A 20,547-nucleotide genomic window follows, 5' to 3' on the forward strand; every position below is an offset into this window, starting at 1 on the left:
AGTCTTAAGATTCCTTTCTGGCTCATGCCTATTTTAGTGAAAATGGCTGCCTCAAACTGATAGAATTCTGTCTCTACCTGTCTGACTCACAGCTGGCAGAGGATCCATTACCATAGCAATGGAACACAGCAGGGCCAGTGGTTAGGACTACAAAAACGCATCACTGTAGTTTTTATTATGGCAGAACTCTGAGGAAAAAGCTGGACTTTAGAACTGCCTGTGTTTTGGGCCTTTTATAACTCATTTTAACCAACCATTGTTACACATGGAATTAGTTTGGCAATTTTAAATTAAGCTTTAAACAAATTTCAAAATAAAAGTCTTGACAATTTTTATATTAAGTAAGTGCTTTTTTGACCATTATATGTCTGATTTAATTAAATCACTGTTGTACATGGTATTACATTGACCATATAAAATTAAGCATTCTGAAAATCTCAAAATAAAAGCCTTAAGATTCGTCTGTGGCTAATGCAGCACCGCGGGCGCTGCAATGATATTAGCTTGCATTATCTTTTCCTCTCAAGTTAGGGCACTGTCTTGCGCAGCAAGGTAGAGCATTAGCATTAGCCTTTTACCTTGCATGAGGTATTCGCTATTTCCCTTACTTAATGCAGTAAGTCATGCTTGTGACTCTCCACATGGTATTGATGACATTGCAGCTTTCTTTAGCATAGATGCTAATGTTTAGCATCAGAACGCTGGGTCCAAACTGACGGGCACACTTTGGCAGGCCCCGGTTAAATTTCTTCAGGAATTTTCTAGTTTAGAAGTTTATAATCAATGTGACACTTATTCACTGTTCACAACAATTTGAGAAATACTTTTTCTGATTTACATTCACAGCTTTCATGCTTCTTATCAGCAGTTTGCACTGCTAACTAAGTACTAACTTCATTTGTTTATTCTGTTGAAATAGAATTTTAAATGAGCACAATAGCACACAGGCTAGTCTTTACGTTAAGACAAACTTAGATAAAGATCCAAACTAAAACAACTGATCACTCTGAACTTATATAAATCCTATAGGGAGGATCTTAAAGAAAGACAGACTGAGACTTCCTTAACTCTCTTTAGACAGGGAGTCTGTCTGCCAGACAATTAACAAATTCCTAGTGTGGTTCAAAAGTTCACTAGGATCTTAAAACTTTTTATAAATAATTTTATCTATATTAGAATTAAATATATTTCTTTAAGCATGTTTTGAATTAGTTACTTATTAGATCCAAACTTATAGTCATTATTTAGCATTACATTTTGTGCAAGCTTGGTTAAAAATACAAACTACTTTCTTGTGGAATCATTTGAGGCAGAGATAACACTGCAGCTGCATGTCATAAATCACGGTCTGGCCAGGAGGCTGGTACGAGAAGAGCTGGGTGTTTCAGGAGGCCCCAGAGGTAATAAAATCAATGGGAAGGCCCACGAGGAAAAACACACCTCCTAATGCATATATTTACATTTAGAGAAAGGCACAGGCTTATAAAAGTTTTCGTTTGCAACAGAGAATTCAAATTGCTTTCTGCCCGAGTTCGCGATTCCCGGAAAAATGCATTTTCTGTTTTCTTTCTTTCAACTCATGCAATTATTTCTGTTTTGTCACGTCTTGGACTTTTGATAATCTGGGTGAGAAGCTTATTGTGACATTCTGTTTGCATTTGAATTCTCTGGATAAACTCTGGATATCTGCAGTCTGATGTGGTATGATTGCTCTTTCTCTCTGCACATATTGAGGCTCAAGAATCCAGGATCAGAGAATTAATGAGCTAAATCAAGTTATTCCTCTTTTAATTCTTAATAATTCCCATATGTCAATGTCACATGTGCTAAGACATGATGCCTTCCACTCACCAGCATCCAATTAGTCATTTCACTCCTGCCTGTACTTTGTACTTCTGTGAAGTGATTTTCTGGAACAGGCCTTTCATTCATGGCTTCATTTTCAGAGTTATTGAGTTTTGCCTAATTGACCATGGTCAGAAAGCATGCAGGGCATTCATAAACCTTAACCTGTTTACCTTAGAACTATAAACTGAACCACTACAGAACCTTTCACGGTACCACAGTCATGAATTCACACCACCAAACTTCTGGAACAAAACCTTGATTTTCAGATTTTCTCATTTTCATTAAGGTGAGATTTATATGAAAATGCAGGGACCTTAAAATCAAATTTAAATGTTAAAACCATTACATGTTCTATAATGATCATGGATATTTTATTTATTTATAGATTTTAGTCTGTATGATTATTGTTTTTTTTTCCTCATATAACCGTTTAATAACATTTTACATAACATATATGAACAATTCACATTCAACATTACACAACATAAAACAACAGAAGTACTTTTCCTGATTTGTCCATTTTTTCCTCTGTCTTTTGTCTTGAATATTGACCATTTTGTCCACTTTTCATCCATTTGTGCTTTCTGCAGTCTCAAATGATGTGTCAGTGTTCATAATGTAGATTTCTTCTGTTACTCCAGTCCATTGTTCATGGCAAGGGGTTCCACTGGTCCTCATTTCCTCGTAATACAGAAACCTAAGGCTAAGTGGGCTCCCCACATCATAATTCTCCCTCCACCAAACCTTACACTTTACACCCAATGGAGTCAAACAAATTATTTTCCTGCCAACTTTCAAAGGCAGGCTTAACCATCCTGAGTGTGTACACATGCATGTAAAAACATAAAGCCTACCCATCGAGGTGAAAAATATACAGAAAAACTAGTCCACACATCTTGTATTTTACTGACATTGTAGTGGATCGGACTACAACCATAAACCCTTAACGACTTATTAGAAATGGCCTAATGAAGGTTTTTCTGACAGTCTTTAGTCTCCATATTGTGGCTAATTTCATCCAGAGACTTGGATAATATAATGCAGACATCAAATCCGTGTCAGAGAGTTCCCAGATGACTGTTTAGCTCTTATTTCACTTTATTTTTATTTTACCCCAAATGTACTTCAAGATGGATGCAATTCCTTCATCTTCTTTTTTCTTTATTTCCTCTAGCTTTTCGGACTTCTTTGTGTCTCCATTTTCTTTCAACTTATCAATCAAGAAGTCCAAGTGGACAAATGTGGACACAGAATTAGCTTTGAGAGCAATCTGCTCCAGATTGACAACATGTTGGAAGCACTCATCAAGCAAATTAGACTTCTCTGCTTTCAGGTCTGTGATTTCATCCTCAAAACTTTCTATGAAGCTCAAACGTTTTGATCTTTTTCTTATGTCTTCCATATTCCTCTGAACTTTCCTTGTTTTTGTCACATATCTCCACTTTCCTTTCACATGAGTAGCTACAGGACATTTTGAAGAGCAAACAGTGCAGCGGCCATCTTTCATTACCTCACAGTCTTTGGGGAGTTTAGCACACCCGGAATAGTGACAGTTTTCCTCACAGAAAGTACAGCAAACTGCTCCTTTAATTAAAGTCATCAACCACATCTCTCCTTCAATCGCTTCTTTTTCTATGTATGCTTCATAAATTTCTACAGCAAACTTCTCCTTCTCCTTCTTTTCCTCATGTATCTCCAGAGCTTCTTTAATCTGTTTAGTTTCTGCCTCTTTCAGCTCAGACAGTCGGATCCTTTCCTGCAGGTTTTGGATGCAGGCGGACAGTCTGATCCGTTCATTGAGAACATCTAAAGTCATGTCTAGTTTTCGGGGTGCAGTTTTCTCCAGAAAGGCAGCAAAGCCACTCAGACCTTTCACTGCTATCTTGTCAGCATTTTTATAATGCTTTTCTTCTATCTGCTCTTCATGTCGGCAGTTATTGAAGAGGAAGTGAACAGGTTGTTCCTCCTCATCTTTGGCACATTTAATCTTGGCAGCATTGAGAGCTTGAAGCAAGACCCTTGGTTTTCTTCCATTGGAGTGAGTGACCAAAGCTACAATGTTTTTCTCTATGTCTTTCCCAAACTGAGACATCACTGACTCAAAGATGTACTTAAGTCGGTCACTCAGTCGATTCACGCTCGACTTTACTACCAGACCCACTGCATGAAGTTCTTTTATGCCATTTTTTGATTGAAACAATTGAAATAATCTTTCACTGACAACAACATCATATTCAATCCCTCTGGTGTCTCCAAATCCAGGAGTATCAATGATGGTCAGAGAGAAGGGCAGAGTTTTACCTTCAAAACCAAAGAGTTCGTACACAATCACATCTGATGTCTGGCTTTCTGTCTGACTCCTTTTCTCATCTTCTACGATCTGAAACCAGGCTTTATCTTCCAATGTCACTCCCATGGCGTAGTTGACCAGAGCGTTGATCAGAGTCGATTTCCCTGCCCCTGTTTCACCAACAAGCAGGATGGTTTTATTTGGTTTGTTGTGGTTTTTCTTACCAAAGGTCACTCTGGTTAGGGTGTCAACTGTCTTTTTTCTTGTTTTAAGCTGGTAGATAACTGAAGTTTCTGAGCTGATGACATCACTATTGGAGATTACATGTTGTATGGATGTGTTGTCAACCCTGTACAAAACAAAAATTAAGGTTAGCTTTTAGAGATAAAGATTTTAATTTGATGGAAAGCATGCAGAGATAAATCTTCAGTCTTGCCTTTTTCCAACTTTTACATTTCAACATGTTGGTAATGGAAAGAAAAAGACTTGTACTAAAGTAATTAAAACTAAACAGATAAAGACAATTTTATGAACTAAAGATAAAATGCTTTGTAATCTGTTGAGAATATAAGTTTGGTTAGCATAACTTTAAAGACAGTCAACCTTTGAGCATATGAAATATTAGATGTGGCATGAACATTTGGAGTAGACTTTACGTTAAGGTAAACTTAGATATAGATCCAAACTAAAACAACTGGTGACTCTCTGAACTCACATAAATTATTAAGTGGTTCTGCAGGCAGGGAGTCTGCCTGTTATCAGGATCAATAAATGTTTTGGTGTTTGTTCAAGTGTTCAGTAAAACAGTAAAACCTTTAAAAAACAATTCTGCTAGAAATATAATCAAATGTATTAAGAGATTTCCTTTAAGCATAAACAGCATGTTCTGAATTAGTCTCTAACCACACTATTTGCATGCATTTAATATTACTGAAATACAGTAGGATTAGGAAACTATTTTACTTCCAAATATTTCAGGTATTCTGAAAGAGCTTTTCTAAAAGTAGACAACCTTGCAGTTTTTAGATCCAAACTCAGTTATTATTTGGCATTAGATTTTTGTGCCAGTTTGTTTAAATTGAAATCAGTTTCTTGTTGAATCAATGAGGCAGAAATAACAGGCCTAGTGGCAGGTCATCAATTCTGGTCTGGGATGGGAGGAGATTGGTACGGGAAGACCCAGTTGAGGATGACCTTCGTTCTCTCCGTATATTTGCCTTTGGATTTTAGCAGGTCTCAAGCAGGGCAATAAAATTAACATCGGAGCAGCCCTCCAAGGGGAAGACACACCTTCTAATGCATATATTTAAATGAAGGGAATACACATTCTTATAAAATGGTCTGTTTTACAGAATTGCTTTGCGCCTGAGTGAGCAATTCCTAAAAATGCATTTTTGTCTTTCCTTTTCAACTTGTTGCAGGTAATTCTGTTTTGTCATGTGTGGGACTTGTTGATGATCTGGGTGTGATGCTGATCTAACATTCTGTATGCATTGAATTCTCTGGATAAAGCTCTAGATATATATAAAGTCTGATGTCGAATTATTGTTTCTTTATTTCCCCTGCACATGCAGAGTCCTGAATCTGGGAAACTAGAGAAAAATTAACGAGCAAAGTGAAGTTATTCTTCTGGTTTTAACAAATCCTAGAGTCAGTTACAACCCAAATTTCTCTAAAACATCAACCAGAAACAGAAAACAAACCAAGATGCATGTAAGATTAAGTCGTGCTCTATTTCCAAGGTGATATGTGTGAAGTGTTGAAATATGTTGATGAACTTTGGATTTTTTCCTTTAAGGTTCTGGTATTTTTGACCAGAATATGTCATTTAAAGTCTGTTTTGGACATGTTTCAAAATTTCCTTTTTCATCTCTGGAATATTGCTAAAATTAGAAACATCTTGTCCAGGAGTGATGCTGAAAAGGTAGTCCCTCCACTTCTTACTTCAAAGCTGGATTACTGCAAGTCTTTATACTCAGAAATCCACCAAATACGGTTAAAAACCATCAGCTGATCCAAAATGCTGCAGCAAGAGCTCTGATAAAAATTAAAAACAGACTTCATATTTTTGTATTTTAGTTTCCCTTCATTGGCTCCCTGTTAAATCTAGATTATAAACTCAGATTCTCCTTTTCACATATGGAGCCTTTGATAATTACTTCAATCAGAGATCTGATTGGTCTAGATCAGGGCTGTCTAACTCCAGTCCTCAAGGTGTCCTACAGTTTTTCGATGTGCCACAGGTACAAAACACAAGAATGAAATGGCTTAATTACCTCCTCCTTGTTCTCCAGAGTCTTGCTAATGACCTATTATTCTATTCAGGTGCAGCAGAGGCACATCTAAAAGTTGGAGGACACCGGCCCTCGAGGACTGGATGTTGACACCCCTGGTCTAGATGTTCCCAACAGAGCACTTCACTCTCAGGCTGCTGTTTACTGACGCTTATTATTGGAGGCCAATTTATTGCCATCTAGATCAAGTGATTGACTATGCAACTTATTCTCCCAAAGCTCTCATCCAAAAACAACTTTTGTCTTGTCCAAATTCAAAAGAATAAAGTTTAGAGTCATTCAGGTTTTAATGTCCTCCAGATGTGCCTGTAATCTACTTAAGGGATCGGATTAGAAAGCAAACACAGACTCAAGTGTGTTTTTACTAATGGGATTGATTGGAAATGTTTAACAATAACCTTTAACCTACAATTAAACATGCATTTCAGACAATAAAAGATGTTTACACATTAAAAGCTAAACTGTGATCACTAATCTTAACCATGCCATTTTCTATGAACAGACAGTGAGGATCTTGTGAAGGATAAAGCTGCTCTGTTAAACATGTTCTTAAATAAAATCTAATGAATGTTGGCTGGACCTACCTGCATCCAATGACTGATTTGGCTCCTCCATCCATTTGGCTGTCGATCATTTCTAATTTATGGACCTTCTCTGTTTCTCCATCATCCTTTAGCTTCTTGATCAGGAAGTCCAAATTGATATATGTGGAAACTGAATTCACTTTGAGGAGAGTGGATCCATCTGATGGCACATTGATAAGACTTTCTATCAAAGTTTTCTTCTTTCTGTTCAGGTTTTCCATTTCCTGTACTAGAGTTTCTGTAAGTTTTGTCTCCTTTGTGTCTGAATTGCTCTTGAAATGTCTTTGTTTTAATTCCTCCTTGGTTCTCTGAACTTTTCTCGTCTTGGTCACATACCTCCAGTTGCCTTTAACATGTTTTGATGCAGAACATCTCCCAGAGCAAACAGTGCAGGATGCTAAATTCATGACCTCGCAGTCTTCAGGGCTCAGGGCCATCGTACATCCAGGATAGTGACAGTTCTCCTCACAGACGCTGCAGCAAACAGCGGCTTTAAAGAATGACGTCTCACCTTCAATGAGTTCCTTATCTCTGTAGGTTTCATCTACCTCCACAATTAATTTCTTGCTTAACCTCATCTCTGCTTTGTGTTTCTTCATAGCTTCTTGAATCTGTTTGATTTCTCTCTGTTCCAGTTCAGTTAGTTTGATTTTCTCTTGCAGGTTTTGGATGGAGGCTGTCAGTCTGATGAATGAGTTGAAGCTGACTGATACCTGCAGCTGCTGAGCTGAGACCTTTTGAAGAAAAGCTGTGAAACTGCCTCATTCCCGTCTCTGTCAGTCTCCATGCCTCTTCCAGATCTGTGCTCGTTTCTCTGTTCGGGCCTCATACTGACGATTATTGAATATGAAGTAAGGACATTGACTTCCTCCAGCCTGAAGACCCTTGAGAGAAATGCTAGGTGGTGTTGTACCTGAGTGAGTAATGAGTGCCACTGTGTTTTTCTCCAAGCGTTTTCCAAACAGAGACATCACTGAATCAGAGACGTATGACAGTTGGTCACTCATTTTTGTTTCTGTTGCTTTCATCACTACGCCAACCGCATGAACCCGTGGATCCCGTCTTCTAACCGAAACAAGTCAAACAATCTCTGATTGATGATGACATCATGCTGAAGTCCATCTGTGTCTCTATAACCAGGCGTGTCGACGATGGTGAGAGAGAGTAGGGCCAAGTTTTATTCTCAGAATCAAATATCTCATACATGATCACATCTGATGTTGGACTTTGACCTCCATCTTCTGCGATCCGATACCAGACCTCATCCTGCCACCTCACTCCCATGGTGTAGTTGATCAGAGCGTTGATCAGAGCAGACTTTCCTGCTCCTTTTGCACCAACAAGTAAAATGATTTTATTTGGTTTGTTCAGTTGTTTTCTACCAACGGGTGACTCTGGTCACTGTCCAAAGTTAGTTTTTGTGGTTTCCTTTTGGTAGATGGCAGGACATCCTGAGCAGTTTGGTGCCCTGTGGGATTAGGCTTTGCTTAGAAACATATATTGCATGCATTGAACATTGACAGTATGTTAGTTTTTCTGACAGACAATTTTTATCATTGATTTTTTAAAAATAATAATAATAAATATGTTATCTCCAGAGTTATTTGTTCCTTCCTCCGAACATTCAGAGACCTTCAGCTTTCCCAACTCCATCAGAGGTCGCCACAGAACCGTCTGCTCACCTCCACCTTTTTTTGTGATGTCACTTCCACTCATCCAGAGAAATTCTTGGATGAGGGTTAGGGTTAGAATTTTCTCTTAAATTCTGGGTTTAAGGCTTTGTGATGGGCCAAAAAAACTGCTTTCAAAAATACCCAGTTTTTGACTGGAGACACAAACAAGTCTGCTCTTGGCAGCTGGTTGTGGAAGATTTTACAAGATCAGAAGATCCTACAAGGTGATGTTGGGGAGTGAAAAAGCGGCTCATAAAAATAACCATATAATCAAACTGGACTCTGCTTATGTCTGTTTTATTTGGGCCAACATTGGAGAGTTCTGGGTGCACCTTAACTGTAACATAATGTATTGTCAATATCTTAAGTGACAACACATTCATTGGTTGCCACTGTAAATGTGTGGGTTAATCCAGAGGGTCCCCCTGTAGATGTACAAAACCTTCTCTGATTTATCCCATCGATTTTCATTACTCTGATCTTTCATCAAAATTAATATTGAATGCCCAGCAGCTTCTGCAGATCACTCATAAAGCAAATACCATCACCCAGTGATCTCTTCTGCTTTCGAACCAGTAGTGCCACTTTGTTCACTAAATTAGACCTTTGCAGTGTCTGTCACCTTGTCCGCATCTGACAACAGGATGAGTGAAAGATGACCTTCCAGAACGCCATTCAAATTATTCAATAATTTTGAATATTACTGAATATTCAGGCCCTGTATTGTAGGCCCTGGTAGAGTGGAGTTCAGTTGCTACAGTCACAAGATAATTTTGTTTGATTTTAGTGTTGAGTGATAGCTTTCGAGTATCTCTTTAAAGACTTCGTAAGAAACGTGAAGTCAAGTTTTTCATCATTTACATTCTGCCCTCCCAACAGAGGTTTCTCCACTGAGGTCTATTCTTACCAGACACAACAGTCATTTTAATGGGAGTAGTGGAAATAATGATCTCATATCTTACAGTGGAAATTTTCTACTGATTCACATAAAAGGCATAAATAAGATATAAATATTTTAAGTTTAATTCAATGTAAATTTTTTTAAATATACAAATATGATTAATTTTGTTCCCAGGTAGTAGAATATATCTGTGAATGTTGTTGGTACTCACGTTCTGTCCATTGTGCAGTCTGCAGTGGGAACTAGCTAAGGTCTCTCAGATGTTCAAGAACCTGGATAATAAGTAAAAAACAAAAAGCCAAAGTCTTTCCAGGTTAACATGGAATGAAATGACCATTTTTAATTCTCATTTTGACACAGAATATCAACAGTATGTCCACTAAATCTGTTTAAAGTCAAAGATTGATTGTGTATCAAAGTTGAGTTCTTATCTTCAGGCTCCTACACAACATTTAACCCCTGTGTGTCTCATATGTAACAATCAATTTATCAACCTAACAAGTCTTATGTTCATATCTTGGACTGAGGCTTAAAATGTTGTAGCATCTTTCCTTAGAAGGATGTACTGGCTTATATGAGATTTGGTAGTGAAGCACTATATGATTCAGAGGGAGAAGGCTTATGAGAAGGTCTCTGGTTAGTTGACTCCAAAATCAGGCTTTCATTAATATATGCTGACATGTTTGCAGAAAGAGTCATGCTAAGGATGTCCAGAGGGGCAATATCCTCAAAATCAAACACTGGTGGAAAAATATAGATTGTTTATATTACATCCATTGTCTGAACACCTTAATGGAGTGGCGAGGGCTGCTGGTGTCTGGTTACAGGTGAGGCCACCCTGTATACACCTGTACAGGTCCCTGATTCTGCAGAAAGTTGTGCCAGTCATTAAGGAAGAACTGCTTCTGACTCACATAGCAAGCACTTTTATAGTTCACAATGAAACAATTAGTTTCTTTTTAATCTTTCAACATTGTCAATAGTAGTCTATTTTAAATGGAAACATTTCACTCTTGTATTATTTTTAATATTCATTTACATTTTAAAACATGACAAGATCAAAGGATAGAGCATAACTTTACAGCTTCATGCTTTGCAGAACAAGAATATACACAAAAATATTACATCATATTAATATATACTGCAAACAAGACAAACGTGGCAGTTTATCTTGTTAGAAAAGCAGCATTAACCTGTTTACTGCTGACAGGATAATGTGTGAAATATCATTTCATGGTAGTTATTGTTATGCTGAGGCAAATCTTTGTTCCTATGCTTTGGACTGAGTGTGAATTAAATTGTATTTAATTGCACAGAGAGAAGCTTGTAGCCAAAGTTTTAATCATTAATCATATTTGGATGGAAAACTATTAAAGTGTTCTGCATACAGAACCTGGAAATACAGTTTGGAGGACAAATCAAATGAAATCTATAAATGTATGTTTAAGCTGCAAGCAATACCGAGAGGAGCAAATCCTCGTCCAAGATGCTGAAGGAATGTGTGAATGATGTAAGCAAAAATATTTCAAAGAAATGCCCATGCTGCAACATAAAAAATGTCATTTGAAATATGTGACATAAAGCCATACCTCTAAGATCAGGAAGGTTTCTGCAGTTGAGGTCCATGGCAGTTTTGCTGAAGATGGAGACAGAAACACATCAGCATGTTTTCTTTCTGAAAGAAATGATCTCTAGATGATCAGGACTGTCTTGATGTTTGAGTTTAACCATGCATCATATCAGAAAACTAGTTTGACATGATTTAGGAATTTAAATTAATCTTTTGAAGAGGATATTTATGGTGTTCTTACTTCTGATGGGATTAGCAAGGAAGAGCAAACATGGGCTGAATTACCAGCCTTTATACCAGTGGAGGAGGAGCAACGGGTCACATAACCTCACACAAACTAATCAGCTTGACCTTAAAAAATGAGTGAAAAACAATTCAGGACAGAAAAGGTTTAGATTCAATTCATGTAGTTGACATTCCAGAAGGTAAAGTTTTCATTTCAAAGGAAAATGACAGAGAAAACATATTGCTTATTTAAAACTTTTATTGTGAGTTTGCTCCAGCAAAACCCAAATATTTTATTAAAGTACTAAATTTTGTACTTTTTCTTCACTACTTCATTTTTAATAACTACATTATTATTTCTTGTTGTAAAATTTTTCTTCTGTTGCCACTCACTCACTGATCTGGTTCAGCATGTTTAGCATGAAAAGGTTCGCAGGTGTCACTCAGATTGTCTTTAAGGTCTTAAATGTCAATAAGAGTGAAGGTCAGATATGTGTTCAGTGTTTTGTAAACTGTAGTGAGATTTTAAATTCTATTCTCCGAGCAACTGATAGTGCGAGGAAAACGATATTATATTGAATCAAATACAAGGTCACACATTGACATCTATTCATTTTTAGTTTCTGCATTTATACCTCACTCTACTGTTTATAAAATACAACAAATCAAGAGCTGCTGACTTGGATGTAATCAAATGCTCACTGTGGGTGTATTAAGGCAAAATATTTTATCTGGTTGATAAAAGACTAAAATTGTTTTCTCTCTTGTTATTTCTGCTTCAATAATATTTACTAACAGAAGAGCAGTTCTTGAAATCCAAACATCTTCTAAACATGTTGTTCAGCAGGAAATGGATTTGTTTTTGTAGCTCTATTGTGTGAAGGGGGAACTGAGAGACTAAATCAAGTAGGAACACATTCCGTACATGCTGCCAAAATCAGCCCCTATTCAAACACCTTTTCCTCCCAGGGTTATTTACATCAGAGACATTGCGGCATGCATGAGAACTTTGGTTTCTGACAGTAACATACGTAGTTTCCAGAACACACTAATGCCTGGAACAAGAAAACCTGTTAAAAGCACATTTTATTGAGATTTGACCAAAAACTGGAATATTCAAAAACAATTGGCATTTTTCTAAGACTAGTCAACAGAAGAATATTTCTGTTCTTCTGTTGACTAGTGATAATAAAAGAAAAATCTTTCTGTTAATAACAACTTAACCTCTTAACTGTTGAGCAGTTTTGTCTTTATTTCCTCTGGGACTTTGATGGTTTTCTTGATTTTAAAGAGAGAAGTTGTCATTTTTGGACCAAAACTTCTGAAAGAGAAACTTTCTTCATGAATTACTGGATGTCGATGACACTGAAGTGTCAGCAAATGTCTAAAAGGTTCTTCTGCAACTGGAATGTGTCCGATACTTGGTTTTATGCTTTTTTGAGCATTGTTTTCAGCACATATTTCACACTGGCTTAGAATTTTATCCACCATGTCTTGCATGTGTAGAGACCAGTAACCTTGTTCTTTTCAATTTTTCCATAACTTTTCCTTGGGCACAATGGTCTAAGCCATGGGCTTCTGAGACCCTCAATGTTAATAGTAATGCCATCAGGAGGCATTTGTGTGACCTTCATAAGCCATTTTCACTCATCATAGCACCTCTGCGTATCCAAAGATCATGTTCAAATCAAATCAAATTTTATTTATAGCACATTTCAGCAGCAAGGCACTTTAAAGTGCTTTACATCATAAACACAAGTCATGCAACATATAATAGACAATACATTGTTACATATTACATTTCAAATCTAAAAGAAGTCAGGGTTTCCGCTGTTTTACAGTTTTCTGGAAGTTTGTTCCAGATGTTTGGTGCATAGATGCTGAAAGCTGCTTCTCCTCTTTTGGTTCTGGTTCTGGGGATGCAGATCAGAACCAGAACCAGAACCTGAGAGTCTGGAAGGTTGATACAACAACAGCAGATCTTTGATGTATTGTGGTGCTAAACCGTTCAGTGATTTATAAACTAACAACAGTATTTTAAAATCTATTCTTTGAGCTACAGGGAGCCAGTGGAGGGACTTTAAAACTGCTGTTATGTCTCTATCTTCCTGGTTCTAGTGAGAACAGGAGCAGCAGCTTCTGGATCAGCTGGAGGATTGATTTTGTTGGACAGGCCTGTGAAGACGCTGTTACAATAATCAATGCGACTAAAGATAAACGCATGAATGAGTTTCTCTAGATCTGGCTGAGACATTAGTCCTCTAATCCTGGAGATGTTCTTCAGGTCCAAGGTCTTTTTTATTTTTATTTGCAAGCAATGTTGTGTGTGGTACAGCATCTGCAACATTGTACCATTGAGAAATCAAATCATGAATCTCTACATTGATCGCGTCTCTGTCAGGTTCGTGTTTTTCTGTGTTTAATTCTGAGTTTCTGTGTCCTGTCTCCTCGTTGTCCTGTCTTCCCCTTGATTGTTCCCAGGTGTGTCTTATTCCCTTGATTACCCTCAGTGTATTTAGTCCCTCCTGTGTCCTCTGTTCCTCGTCGGGTCCTTGTCGTACTTTTGTTGTTTAGTCAGATTGTCGTTGTTGTTTTTTGTGCCGCCCTTAAGACCAGTTGCTACCGGTGTGAGCCCTGGCTTCTGCTCAGCCGTGCTGCCTGGCCGCGGACTACTGTTTGGACTGTTTTTGTGGATTATTTTTTATTAAATTACTCGCCATTCAACTTACCTGGGTCTCTAGCGTCTGCCTCACCACCTCCACCACCTCACTTTATGACAGTCTCCTTGTCTCCCACCAACAATGTATTGGGACAGGTGGTTCACTGATTCACCTTGTGTCTCTTTATCCCATTGTTCTTCAAACTGAGCTTTTTGAAATGTCAGTACATTGTGCAATGATAATCCAGAAATGTTTTTTTTAGCTTCATGAATTTGTATTTGAGTGTACTGACCCCATTTAGAAATTACTTCTTCAATCGAGTTATTTATGTCTCCAAGCCAATAAACTTCAGCTTCATGTTGTTGCATGTACATTTGAAGATCCTTTTTCAACATACACACCTTGAGAACACCAGATTTTTATTTTTAATTTGCTTAGAGCATCTCTTCCTAGCAGATTAATTTGTGTTTGATCAGATACCAAAGTTGGTATTTTTATTTCACTGTTATTTGCTGCAAGTCGAACAGGAGCTGTCATTTGGATTAATTGTCTTGTTCCCGAGAACCCTACAGTTGATACAAATTTATCAGACATGGGGAGATGCATTGCATGATTTGGACATATACAAGTGTAAGCTGCTCCGGTATCGACAGTCATTGGAAATTCTGTGAAATCTGCTGTGAATTGTTGCTATAGAAATAAACTGAAATGAACAGGTGAATTCATCGCCCTGATCTTCAACTGTTTGGTTGATTACACAGGAAAAACTGTCTTCTCTGATGTTTGCCGTTTTCATTTCCATCAACATTATGTTAAATCCAAAAGGCTTCTTGGAAATCCAAACATCTTCTAAACATGTTGTTCAGCAGGAAATGGATTTGTTTTTGTAGCTCTATTGTGTGAAGGGGGAACTGAGAGACTAAATCAAGTAGGAACACATTCCGTACATGCTGCCAAAATCAGCCCCTATTCAAACACCTTTTCCTCCCAGGGTTATTTACATCAGAGACATTGCGGCATGCATGAGAACTTTGGTTTCTGACAGTAACATACGTAGTTTCCAGAACACACTAATGCCTGGAACAAGAAAACCTGTTAAAAGCACATTTTATTGGGATTTGACCAAAAACTGGAATATTCAAAAACAATTGGCATTTTTCTAAGACTAGTCAACAGAAGAATATTTCTGTTCTTCTGTTGACTAGTGATAATAAAAGAAAAATCTTTCTGTTAATAACAACTTAACCTCTTAACTGTTGAGCAGTTTTGTCTTTATTTCCTCTGGGACTTTGATGGTTTTCTTGATTTTAAAGAGAGAAGTTGTCATTTTGGACCAAAACTTCTGAAAGAGAAACTTTCTTCATGAATTACTGGATGTCGATGACACTGAAGTGTCAGCAAATGTCTAAAAGGTTCTTCTGCAACTGGAATGTGTCCGATACTTGGTTTTATGCTTTTTGAGCATTGTTTTCAGCACATATTTTACACTGGCTTAGAATTTTATCCACCATGTCTTGCATGTGTAGAGACCAGTAACCTTGTTCTAACTAGAACTACAATCAACTGGGTCTAAACCAGTGTTGCAAGTCGACAGCTCAGTGAAATCTGCTGTGAATTGTTGCTATAGAAATAAACTGAAATGAACAGGTGAATTCATCGCCCTGATCTTCAACTGTTTGGTTGATTACACAGAAAAAACTGTCTTCTCTGATGTTTGCTGTTTCCATTTGTCAGTCAGATTAATATTGTGTCAAATCCAATGTTGCTCAGCAGGAAATGGATTTGTTTCTACAGTCTGAAGGGAAACCAAGACATTATTTTAGCACATCCACATGTTTACAGAAAACCAAGTAGGAAAACATGCCATAAGTATGTCGCGTCAAAGGTTAAGTTGTTGTTCCTTGGAAATGGTAAAAGAAATTATTGATTATGTGACCAAATAGGAGGACAGCATTGTTTAATGACGTTTGTGAAGGTAGGAAGCTGGTGGTTCATTGGTTGGGCTGTTTCAGATTCATCCCCATCAGAATGACAAACACTGATAACAAACCAAACCGTTTCCTAAAATCTGCCTCTTCCTACATTCTGTACAAATTTTCATAGTTTTAAGGAAATATGTCATTTTCAAATCTGATCCAGATTTTTTAAAATGTTGGGTTCGGCTGAAAGGTTCAGCCGAACCCGACTGCTCACCAGTAGTCCAATAACCTTTAATGCTAACTCTACTAAGCAGCTCTTTGTAGTTGGAGCTTTTTTACATTTGTCCAAAACTATGTGTGTATCTTTCATGTTAGTTTTTCATCTCACCACATTCCTAAAAACTTAAAACATTTTATTTAATTCTTGATTTTCCAGTTTAATTTACTTTGTAAAAAAAACATTAACTCTACAGTTAAACTTTGCTTTTGGAATAATATGCTCCTGCGGTTTGTTTACAATAAACTCCAAGTTCTTTCCTCTTTTCCACATTTCTCCACATCCTCACACTCAGTTCATGCACTTTGCTCTTCCTCTTGCAGACATCCTCTTGGTTGCATTAAGTTTTTTCCATTTTTCCTGTGATATGATGCAGGACATATTCCAGTTGTACATGTTGCTCTGGACCCCCTGGATTTTTCCAGAGCTGATCAGATTTGGTGCAGCATCGCCCTCTGCTGGTCAGGATGCAGCTGCATCAGGATTTATTGAAGAAACTTCAGGTACAATTTTTCAAATGTATAACTAAACTGTTATACTTTTGTCTTGTTCACTGATTCATACGTTTCTCACTTTAAGTCAAAGTTACATCTATAATACAGCAGTAGTGATATATTCTGGATTTAAAATGTCGTCTCTTTTTGGTGTTGGATCTTTCCATGTGCATCAGGAAAGGCGTAATAAGTTCAGGTTGTGTTTAGATTATTTTGTAACTCAGATACATGAGCTGCAGTATAATTATCCTGGATTAGCCTAATGCTGTCTGAAGGCAGGCAATAGGAAACACATTACATTCACTTTATACCTGAAAGCAACATTTAAAACATTCAGTTGATGTAAAACGTTTTCACCCACAGGTACAGACATGTTCTGGTTCCGATCCAGAGAGAGCCACGAGTTCAACCTGGACTCAAATTATTGTTGTTTCTCTACCTGGAAAGAAACAATAATTTCATTCTTAACGATGTTCTCTGCGCTTGAGAACCAACTGAAACTTCCTGACAGGGAAAAATCGTGAAAGTTATTCAGAAGGTTAAACCAACAGAGAAGTTGTAGAATAAACCAAAGATAATGAAAAGTAATGTGGACAAACAGAAGATTTAAAAACTTCACTACATAATAACTTATTCTGCTTCTTTCTGTTCAATAAATCTTTCAACTTGTGATTTAAAACATGAACTGTCCTTAAAGATTTTACTCTTCTAAGGAAAACTAGGTTTCAGTTCTTTATAGCAAGACACTGCAACCAAAAAATTCAGAGGAAGATTTTAACTGCAGAATCATCTCCATGAGGATGGAGTCATGACATGTGATGTTTGATATTCTTCTCTTCTTCCACTGTAAACTTTTCACTGCTAACTTGTTAAACTGGAAATTCATCCATTCTACAGCAAAGTGCTCACTGTTTTTACCTCTTCTACATGGTTCTGTAGGCTTTTTGAATCTGTTTGATTTCCGCTACCTTTAGATCCATCAGCCGGATTCTGTTCTGGTTCTGGATGCACTTTACGCTCATGAAGCTCTTCAACTGCTGCCAAAATCATTCGACCCTCAGCTTCTTTTAGAAAACCTGTTAACTTCCAGCGTTCCCTCTCTGATCATTTATAAGCCTGCTCCAGCTCGTCTGTATTTCCAGTCCAGTCTTCATGCTGCCGGTTATTAAACATGAAGTAAAATGGTTCCCTCTTTCCATTTTTAAAACATTTAATTTGTTTCCAGAGTTTCCAGATCTTGCATAATGTTGCTGAGATTTTGTCCCTGTGAGTTTGTGATTAAAACTCTGCGCTTCAGTCGGCTGGTCTGCAGACCGTCACCTGCGTTCAGCAGCAGGAACACAACGGCTGCCTCTTGGTCATCCACCTGCAGGACGTCTGATGACCTTTCTCTGGTTGCAGCATCTCCTTCAACGCCTTCATGTCCAGCAGCATCGATGACGGTCAGAGGCCGGAGCAGAGATTTATCTTCAACACCAAAGATCTCATAAAACATCACATCTGCTGCCTGATGTCTTTCCTGCTCTGTGACCTGGAACCAGACTTCATCATCAAACCTCACTGCTACGCTGTAGTTCAACGGAGCGTTTGTCAGAGCACATCTTTCTGCTCGTCCATTTGTTTTTCACCGACTGTGACTCGGGTCAAGAGTCCAGACGTCTGTTCATATGAGCTGATAGACGGAAGGAGATCCTGACCGGATCTTTAGAGATCATCCCCCAGACACGAATCAAACATATCACATCAGTCAAGGTTGTCAAATGAGCAAAATCTGAAATGATCAAAAAGGTTCAGACGTTTTGAACTCATTTTCACTGAGAGAAGATGAAACATTGAGGACTCCAGAAGACGCGTAGTTTTCATGGGTTCTTTCTAACAAACTAACGCTGCGTTCACACCGCAGCGTTAGTTTGTTAGAAAGGCAGAAGTGGGTCACTTGAAACAAGTGACCCACTTCTGATTTTTTGCCGTGGCTGTTCCCACAGTACAGCGACCAGGATCGATCGCCGGTGTGACCGGGCATCGCCCCGAAGTGTCCTGCATGCGCAGTAGGGGGCGCAATAACAGAGCGTTCTCAGTGTTTGTGGAAGTAAACATGGATGCTAACGGTGCAGCTTTCAGCATCTATGCACCACAAATTTAAACAAACTTCCAGAAAACTGTAAAACAGCAGAAACCCTGACTTCCTTTAAATCTCAACTAAAAACTCACCTGTTTAGAGTTTTATTTGAAATGTAATATGTAACAATGTATTATTTATTATATGTTGCATGTGTTTATGATATAAAGCACTTTGAAATGCCTTGCTGAAATGTGCTCTACTAATAAAATTTGATTTGATTTGTCCGACCAGAGCAGCAACTAAACTAAACCCCCGTTCAGTTTTTCTTCCTGCTTGTGAGAATCAGGATGCAGAACAGTGAGATTTGCCGGGTATCGATGGTATCCAGGTTGGATGAATGCGAACCGGACGTTGGGTCCAGCCTGTGTTGTTCATGAAAAGGTCAGCTAGAGGTCACATTACGGCAGAAATAACTCAGAACCGGGTCTGCAGTTTAAAACTAAACTGCACCAGGTAAATCTTCCTCCCCCATTTTAACATGCACTGATTTAAAAATACTTTTAGAGACATTAGTTTATCACTCTTAAAACTTTTTTCTCCTGGAAGTTCACCAAACTTCCAGGAGAAACTAGTAAAACTAGCAGGCTGATGACTAGTCAACATTTAAAACGCCAACATGTGGAGTAGCAAAAGCAAATGTCTGGTTCACTGGTGAGCCTGACATGCACTGATCGACTCCTGCATCTTTAAAATGTAACAAGTTCACTGAAATGTGTACAGTGTTCAACTTTTGCATCAAAAGACCTGTGAGTTTCAAGTATTTGTCTAAACCGTTTTTCCCAGTTTATCTGCTGATAGAAAGCGTGATTGACCACCAGCACCAGGTGGTGGCGCTGCTCCAGTAAATCAAGCTGTTTGCCAAACGTTTATTACTTTAAACCAAAAACTCCATAATAATCAGTTTTAATATTCTGAATCAAATATTCTGATTGTGTTTTATTGAAATTAAGAGTCAGATTTGGAGCACATATGGCGCCCCCTGCTGGAGAAACATTTAGAAAATCACCAGAATAAAAAACATGTAAAATTATTACATAAAAGGAAATAAAAAAGCTTCTTGATGCAAAACCAAAAAATAGAAAACATGAATTCAAGTAGCTGAAGAACATTTAGCTCCTCAATAAATGTATCAGATACTTTAAAATATTAATTTAGATACTAATTTGACTTATGTAAGACAGAAGCCGACCAACCAGAGTCTGGATAAAAATATACTTTTTATTCTTTTGATGACAAGAGATTATCGTCACACACTGAGTTTCATCTTTGAGTCAAACATGGAAGAACTTTATTAACCTTTTATTAAAAATGACGTCCGAGTCATTCAGACCCTGATAGCAGAGGCCTTGAGGCCAAACACACACACACACACACACACACACACACACACACACAGACCACACACACACACACACACACACACACACACACACACACACACACACCCAGACACATACACACACACACCCAGACACACACACACACCCAGACACACACACACACACACACCCAGACACACACACACACAGACACACAGACACACACACCCAGACACACACACACACCCAGACACACACACACCAGACACACACACACACACACAGACACACACAGACACACACACACTTAAAACAGAAACTCGGTGCTAACACCAAAGCTCACTCACTGGCTCATCAAACCACTAAATGAA

General features: G+C 38.0%; 1 protein-coding gene and 1 long non-coding RNA gene across 3 annotated transcripts; both read right to left on the minus strand.

The window, feature by feature from the left end:
* Positions 1-1,774: 1,774 nt before the first annotated feature.
* On the minus strand, positions 1,775-7,163 carry LOC129355038 (uncharacterized). The gene is made up of 2 exons (XM_055024587.1): positions 7,017-7,163; positions 1,775-4,487 (listed from the first exon to the last, which is right to left on the minus strand). Exons 1-2 carry the CDS (start codon positions 7,064-7,066, stop codon positions 2,942-2,944), a joined length of 1,596 nt encoding a protein of 531 aa, XP_054880562.1. The 5' UTR covers positions 7,067-7,163; the 3' UTR covers positions 1,775-2,941.
* A 1,246-nt stretch (positions 7,164-8,409) lies between these two features.
* Positions 8,410-11,418, minus strand: LOC129354993 (uncharacterized). 2 transcript variants are annotated; one of them, XR_008605218.1, is made up of 4 exons: positions 11,402-11,418; positions 11,180-11,265; positions 9,802-9,862; positions 8,410-8,484 (listed from the first exon to the last, which is right to left on the minus strand). It is a non-coding gene; the product is annotated as an uncharacterized LOC129354993 (long non-coding RNA). The 2 variants fall into 2 exon arrangements; XR_008605217.1 differs by having other exon boundaries at positions 11,180-11,412.
* Positions 11,419-20,547: the final 9,129 nt, after the last annotated feature.

Source organism: Poeciliopsis prolifica, unplaced genomic scaffold (assembly GCF_027474105.1).
Source record: "Poeciliopsis prolifica strain line A6 unplaced genomic scaffold, Auburn_PproV2 SCAFFOLD123, whole genome shotgun sequence".
Taxonomy (NCBI): domain Eukaryota; kingdom Metazoa; phylum Chordata; class Actinopteri; order Cyprinodontiformes; family Poeciliidae; genus Poeciliopsis; species Poeciliopsis prolifica.